Source organism: Micrasema longulum, unplaced genomic scaffold (genome assembly GCF_059751315.1).
Source record: "Micrasema longulum isolate JH-2025_06_02 unplaced genomic scaffold, ASM5975131v1 h1tg001134l, whole genome shotgun sequence".
Lineage (NCBI taxonomy): Eukaryota > Metazoa > Arthropoda > Insecta > Trichoptera > Brachycentridae > Micrasema > Micrasema longulum.
In genome coordinates this window covers 1-8,130 of record NW_028278322.1, presented here as the reverse complement: position 1 = coordinate 8,130, position 8,130 = coordinate 1, and the positions used below count along the sequence as shown (strand labels likewise).

Below are 8,130 nucleotides of genomic sequence, written 5' to 3'. Positions count from 1 at the left end.
GTTGGTTTGGACATGTAGAGCGAATGGACAGCGAAAGAACGACTAAAAGGATCTAAGATGCAAATGTTGATGGATGCAGAAAACGAGGAAGACCGAGAAAGACATGGCACGATCAAGTCCATCAAATACTTGAAGATGGACATGTCAAAAGTAGGAATAATCGGCGTGCGTGCATAAGAAGATGTATGAATGTAGAGGAAGCGAGGTCTGTATGCCAAGATAGAGTGTTATGGCGTTTTATCCTCTCTGCCTACCCCTACGGGGAAACGGCGTGATGGTTTGTTGTTGTTGTTTATTTTGGCATCAATAACTAATTTTCCATTTTTGGTGGAGATTTTGAAGTTTGCTTATAATACCTTCAGTTATGTATGCCTCGAAAAAGAAGCTTGTGTAGTTTTGAAACCGGTCGGTAGGAGAAAAAAAATGTGGTTAAAAACATAGTTGTTTTATTATTAAAAAACCTATTTAAAATAGTGAAATTATGAAAAGGTAGATTTCCTTAGTGAAGCAGAATGATATAATCAAATACACATGTTTATGAATTGGCATTAAATAAATATATGGAAATGTCAACTTATGGTCAAACAAACAAATACAGTCAAGAAAAGAAAGTGTGTTTTTATTTTATTTTTCGGAGTCAGTAAATATGGATTCTAAACCAAAAAGGAATGTTTGTTCAGCTCACCACCTTAAGGGCTGATATATGAAGAAATATTGTGGACTGTATAGAAATTGTAATCACTTTTAAGTTCTTCCTTTTGTTTCTTTTATAAAGCACTTCACTTTTACTATTGCACGGATACCGGTATCATGTAGATATTGATGAGATGTATGTTTTAGGCACGGATTGCACTCTGTCAGAAGTATGCAGATGCAGGCATATGATAAAGACTTATCAGAGTGTTATTTTACTCAATGTGACTTGCTCTCGGGATGCAAGGACAACAATATGAATTAGAAAGGATGTAGGTAGGATCGGAATATTTACAGTCTTATATGAGTTGCAAGTATAAAAAATATAAACTCAGTACTTAACATACACCCCACGAATAAGGCGATAATTTTACTAACCTAATAAAAATATAAATGAAAACAATGAAATAAATAAAAGAAAATAAATAATACATATCAAGATGCTGAATAATATTCATAATACTAATGTACCAAAAAATGTCCTGGCAGATTAAGAATACAGTTCTGTGTGTGGAATAGAACTCTGAACGAGTGCTTTCGACTACATAACTGCTCTCGGGTCAGTCCTGAGACTCCCGAGTAAGAAAATCCAGTGGAGATAAATCGACTCGTCGCGTAGTGGTTGACTGGTTCCCCTATCATTGTTGAGCTCCTGGGTTCGATTCTTGGCAAGATGGATGTGAAATATTAATTTTAAAGGTTCGTTGAACTGCAACATTCCATTGCTCAGGAGCTTTGGACTATGGCCTTCGAACCAGGGACTTTGTGTAACATGTGATCGAACTATGGTGTGTTTGGTTTATCCACGCAGTACCCTATGCACCACTGAGTGTGGAAAAAGGGATGATGATGGTATGCGAAAAAAAACCTGAAAACCTTATTTACATCTTAATATTTGATCGAATGCGACAATAATCAAAAATAATGTGCGATATTGAATTTTTAATATTTTTTTAGTTATGGATAAATTAATAAAACAACTAATAAAAACGTAGTAATAATTTTTTATTAATATAAAGAAAAGTTAATAATAAAGAGAGAGACATATTTTTTTTAACAAATCAAGGGAAATCAATCTCTCATTTTATAAAAAAAACCCTTTCCAAAGTTAGATGTTATATGATTTATTTTATAGTATATGGGCAAAGGAGAATTTATTACAAACTGAAATATCTGTCATCAATTAACTATTTTATGTCCTAATCATTATTTCATTTGAATCTTTTGCAGGTGAAGTGAACTAACTGACATTTTAAAGGTGAAGTGAACCCATTGGCCATTGCTTATGCACCGAAACCTCTTTTTACACGCGGGATACGTACCATGCAGTAGGTACTGTGTAAAAAAAAAATGCAATTTTAAAAATGTATAAATCGTTTACTATTTATGGTGCCATCATTTAAAAAAAATATATTGCACGACTGTTCACTATCATATTATATTTTACGCCTAGTAAGTAAATAAGCGATTGTAGGACATTCCAAAAATAATAGTCAAATTATATTATGCCTTGTTGAATGAACGTTCAAATTTTTTTTTTATTAAATAAAAAGAGGTTTCAGTGTATTGCATTTCTGTTATCATTATCATGATTTATTGACATATAGGCAAAAATAGTTAAAACTTCAAATATAAATGTTGGCAATGTCAGTTGATTTACTTCACACGCAGTAGGCTCATTTATCCTTTCTACATTTGGAAGATATTTGAATACCCCGTGAAATGAATGAGAAAAATAATTTGTTCGATCAATTGGTTAAACATAGAAAAAAAAAAAACATTTATTAAAATGAAGTGAAGTGCATTTTTTAGAAGTAAATTAATTGATTTAGATTTTTCTTGTTGTTTTCACTGACTCTTCAATTATTAAATAACCGATTATTAAATCAACATGTTTAAAAAAAAATAATTTGGCAATATGAAAAATATACACTCGACATGTTGGTTAAAACTTTGCATATTCATATTGGGTTGTGGTGGTTGGTTTCAGTCCGGGAGCTGCCTGTGGAGCCAACTCCCGATCGAGGAAATGCGACGGAAGTTCCATCCGCTCAGCGAGATTCTTCACCGCAGAGTATAATTCCTCTTCAGTTAGCTCCGCCCAGTCACATTCTCGTTCCAGAAGTGGATCTTACGACTAATGAAGACGCTCTCATACAGCCGTCAGTTCACAATACCCTGGAAGCCGCCATTCAACCCCAGCATAACTTGTACTCGTATCAAAATCAACCGTTAAACATTCTCATATCTCCATCTTCCATTCCAAATCCTAATCCTTCGACTCTCGGAAAACAGTTAGTTTATCCCGCGTACGGAACTTATATTTCATACCCGGTTCAAGGGTTTCAACCATTCCAAGCTATTCAGTATCCACCGAGCACTCCCCCGAACCAATTACCCAATCCCCGAGACAATGGGGCACTCATTATCAATCTAGAGCAATCGGCGGGAAATGTGGAAACTACACAAAGCACCGGAGAATCAAACTCTCATTTGACTTATATGCAAAGTGCTGTAGATAATAGCCTCCGGTTACCTTCTGAATCCGTTGAAAGAACACAAGATAATAGCTCTCAAACGGGGATATCCAAAACTCCAACGCAGACTGAGTTCGATCAGAAAGGAACCAAGCGAGTTATACCTAACAAGATGGACAAGTCATCCCTCGCGAATATTGAACCTGATAAGAAACTCGCATTCCGCAAAGTAAATAACATTCCTCCATCAACCATTAGAAGCCTACCTCCTAAGACTGCAGTCAGTCCGAACAATAAACCACCGGATAATGTTTTTAGCTTGAAAACTAGTATCCCAATAAGTAAAATAGACATGAGAAGTATAAATAATCACAACGAAGCGAGTTCTAAACTGATCCAACCCAAAATTGCTTCCACAAGTGAAACTTTGGAAGGTAAAACAAATGAACCGCAAAATACACCAATTATAGGTTTAGATACAAATAACAAAAACCCATTAGAATCTCAACAAATGTTTTTAAAAATGGACTCCAAGCAGAATTTTTTTGTGCAAAGTAATGCGGTAGCGCATCCGCAAAACATCATCAAAATGCCGGAAACTAGCTCGGGCGATATTGTCTGCGACACTGGTTACAGGGCACAAGTGCTAGAAGGTCTCCCTAGGAACCAAGCTGGGGTAAGGGAGAACACCCTGTTAGTGGCGGCACCGAGCCATCAAATAACCATGGGCTCGAACAACTCCAGTTTCACTAAAGTGATACCCTTAAATGAAACGAGCGCTAGAACTAGCAGGCCCATGATGACAACCAGACCATTCGGAGAAAAAATCTCTACAGATAATATGAAAGGAATTCAAACAATACCGGAAAAAAACAATAAGGACTTAAAAAAGAAATACGTGCTTGTTCCTACAACCCACATAAGCAATCAGCTCATGTTGGCTATATCTTCAAAACCGACACATCCTAATTCAATTTTAATTTCTAAAGGAGTGACCGATGAAAACAGTCCAGCTGTGGCACAAAATGCAACAGGCCTAGTAAACTCCAAAGATTGTTTGCAATTGGTCGGAACTGCCGCGGACCCGAACAGTAAAGTTGTAGCGTTAAAGCGACTCCACCAAGACAATTACGATGAAAACGACTTTGAGAACTTAATAACTGAGAACCAAATATACGGGAATAAGATTGTTATCAAGGAAAAATCACATCCGATCGCGAGTAAAAACTCCAAAATCCCTTCGCCACAACCAAAAAAGAATTCAACGCAAAATGAAAATACGCAAGAAACTACTTCAAAACCAAATCTAGTTGTACAACCGAATTTTGTTTATATGAGTAATGTTAATTTACAGAACAATCAAAACTTTATGGTACTGAATAAAAATATGACGACCAACCAATTCACAAATACTGACCAAACTGTATACTCCAGTAAGCCAACTATACAGATAAGTGATAAGCAAGATTTCACAACCCAAATACTTCCGCAAAATAAAGTTATGGTCAGCGCGCAAACGTTCCGAACTGTTAATCCCATTTCCCATACAGTTTCATTTGTTAAAGATAATAATGTCTTGGAGCCAAACAAACACGGTACCGTCTTACAAAGCCTACTCAGCAAGGCCAATGTAAAAATCAACGATTCTAGTCAACTTCTCAGCAATCAAATACTTTATCAAGTTCCTTTATTCTTGGACAATAATGGAACGGTTCCTTCGAGAAGAATGAACATAGTAAAACCCGCATTTTTCAATAGCGAATTGGCAATGCTTCTTACCAAACCTGTAGACCAATTTCTAGATTGGAAAAATAACAATAAACCCGGGATGGAATCGAAACAAACGGAAACGGAACATTTTGGTAAACCCACAGAGCAAAGCGACCAGCCGAAAACAAACGACTTTGAAAACATGGAGCTTCAAGAAGAGGTTATAAGTTCTATAGACTTAGCGGAGAAGAGAAAAATCTTGCGCGAAAAACAAAAAATACTCAACAGAGAAAAGAACAGCGCAACTTCTAATAACTCGGCAGCTAATAGCAGTTGTGCCGAAAATGAACGGTTCTTAGGTTCGCATCATTATTGTACCGATGAAGATAGCGATTCGCAATCTGACGAAGACATAGATTTCAACTATAGTAAAATTTACTGCAAACCACCTCGAGTGCCCCTAGATACCGGGCAGGGGAAATTGGAGTTCCTAAATGCATTTGGATTGACAACAAAGAAGGAGAAAAGTGGTAAGACATTGAATATATTAAAATGAACAGTATAATTTTTACCATTTTTGAGTGATGAATTTTGTAACTATACAATTAAAAATTCTAACACAGTTTATAAAATAACGTCATGATCGCAGAACAACGACGGATGTGCGAAAAATGCGACATTGACGTTGTTTTATAAATAATCCTGAAAAGGTTATATATTACAGGTTTGAAAAAAAAACATATACCTATGTATCAAATTATTACTTTTATGCTTTTCAAATTGTGGTACGCCACTATTTACGCCACACTATATGAAGTGTCCAAAAAAATTTGAACTGCTCTCATGTAAAGTTGAAGAAACTCAGATGTGATCATGACGATATTATTTGCTTATAATGTTCTGTGGACGTAGAATACAGCTCTGCATGTGAAAAAGATCCAGAATCCTGGACAAGTGATTTTGACTTGATGGCTGCTCCCAGCAATCCTGAAAATTGAAATCAAATGGAGAAATGTCCGCCTTTTAGTGTAGTGGTTGGCAAATTTGCCTACCATGCTTGAGGTCCCGGGTTTGATTCCTGAGAGGGTGGACTCGAAATATTTGTTTTCAAATGTGGGTTTGCACTGAAGTATTTCACTATCCCTGGACTGCCACCTGAAGCGCAAGATCAATCACCTTACCTCCCTGTAACAAATCAAGATGCGCCGCATTGCATTACAATTGGGTGCAAATAAGGGTTTAACGATTTTGGTAATGTTCTTTGTATGTTTCAGAGAAAGAATTGGAAAGATTGGAAAGAAGCCTGAAATTAGATTCTGTGAATTCGGCATCAGTATCTGTGAGATTAAAAAAACTACCAAAGAAAATGAAAAATATCAGCGCAGTTCGTTATGGAGAGCGGGCCATAAGCCTCCCCATTCCCAAAATAACAGACAACTCGCTGAATATGGAGAATGCCGATCAGATAACTGATAAAATTGTGTTCTTCAATGAGCTGAAATTAGGAATGGTTTCGCAGAAGTATAAAATAGGTGAGGGAATAGTACTGAAACTGTGACATTTATTTAACAAAATACTCATATTGTTGCTCCAAAATCAAAACACATAAGTATTAAAATATAATTTATATTTAAAGCCATAAAATTATAACGATGCAGAAACTACTTAAAAATGAGTAGTTTTACGTTTCGGGCAGTTTTGGTCATTAGTTACTGATGCTGATTTAAATTCAATTATGCCGTGTTGTGTCATTTTTAAGTGCCAAAATACTGCTGGGATTGAAAGGGAATATGGTGGGATCACATTTCATGTATAATTAGCGAATTCACAAATAATATTTTGAGAATTTGATTCTCTTCCCGTCTGTCAGATTGTCAAATAAAACAAGGCGGACATTTTGTTAGTATTGCTATGTTTGTTTGAATATTATTTTGTATTCGAGATGGGACCACATCAATAAAAATTAACAGCTCGAGTTAATAATGAATTATTTGCTTGTTATGAGGTATTTTTTCAATTGAATAATCAATGATTTGAGATACAAATTTTAAGCGATATGTTGTTTTTTTCAGAGCATGAGAAAATGTGGTACACTGTATTAAAGGACCGCAAAAAGCGCAATGGGTCATCAGCCATATTAGACTACTATGAAAAAACATTTGAAGCCCAAAATATATCCAAAATAAAAATCATGGAACCCAATTCTTCGATAGATCGGCACACTCGAGGTCAATTAGAAATAATGACAAAGATTAAAGAGTCGGTCAAACAAAATAATAATTTGATCAAAGAAAAGTTGGATAGTATTTATAATCAGAACAACAATGAATATGGATGTGAAAACAACGAAATACCACTTCTAGCTGAAAGGAATTTCACTGAAATAACAAAATTGTCGAATATGGCAAATAAATGCTTGAATTTTTTAGGAATCCATCCAGTTACCTCAGTCGAACCTTATAATTTAGATAAAAGTAAGGAAACGAATCAATCAAACTGCGACAACGCACAAATTGCCAAAGAACATAATGACAATCGGCAAATAACTCCACCACTAAGCATCCCAAACGTGCCAAAAATAATTTCTCTAAAATCAACTCAAGACTTCAGTGCCGTTGACATTTCTCCAGCTACTTCTATGGACGAGCCAAGGAACAGTGCAGCTAGTGTGAATATGGAAGGAGTGGCTTGTGATACAGCAGATCTGGAGCAGGCGACACAAGTCACAGCAGCTCGAGAAATGGATATGGATGAGCGAGCTCAGAGTTTTGCGTCCTGTCCAACACAAAGTATGTCTCCTCCTCCCCTGCAGTGGCCGGGGATTGATGCAGTACTTAATTCATATAGGAAATATAATGACGGTTAGTTTTTTTAGATTAAACTACTGGTCCAAAAAGCTATTGCATAGTCTTTTCATTGATTTTGTGTATCCCAAAAACTTAGAATAACTTTATGTTGAGTATGTTCAAAAGTTAAACTAAACAATGGACACTATTTATAGTAATCTTTAGATACTCTTCTTCACCCTGCTCCTATATCCCGATTCATCCAGAGTCTGGCCTCTTTGCATGAAAGCACTAGTATCTTTTGTCCTGGATTGTTACTGCGGGAACATCTTGTGCCACCAATTCATTGCATACCATCTCATTCTGCCTTCTTTCAGCTTTTCAGCTATCGGTGCCACTTTGAACGACCCTCTGACACTTCAAACAATACATATTCAAAACAAAACAAACCATCGTCTTCGCAT

At 36.1% G+C, this 8,130-nt stretch overlaps 1 protein-coding gene across 1 annotated transcript; it reads left to right on the top strand.

Moving 5' to 3' along the window:
- Nucleotides 1-429: 429 nt before the first annotated feature.
- LOC148276876 (uncharacterized) lies at nucleotides 430-8,124 on the top strand. The gene is made up of 3 exons (XM_088233625.1): nucleotides 430-5,410; nucleotides 6,155-6,412; nucleotides 6,953-8,124. Exons 1-3 carry the CDS (start codon nucleotides 2,632-2,634, stop codon nucleotides 7,744-7,746), a joined length of 3,831 nt encoding a protein of 1,276 aa, XP_088089751.1. The 5' UTR covers nucleotides 430-2,631; the 3' UTR covers nucleotides 7,747-8,124.
- The last annotated feature ends 6 nt before the right edge of the window (nucleotides 8,125-8,130 follow it).

Excerpts from the sequence above, each read along its gene's own strand:
- LOC148276876 (XM_088233625.1), top strand. The coding sequence starts at position 2,632 with ATGTTGGTTAAAACTTTGCATATTCATATTGGGTTGTGGTGGTTGGTT. Across the intron at positions 5,411-6,154 it reads AACAAAGAAGGAGAAAAGTG|AGAAAGAATTGGAAAGATTG; the intron begins GTAAGACATTGA and ends TGTATGTTTCAG. Across the intron at positions 6,413-6,952 it reads TTCGCAGAAGTATAAAATAG|AGCATGAGAAAATGTGGTAC; the intron begins GTGAGGGAATAG and ends TGTTTTTTTCAG.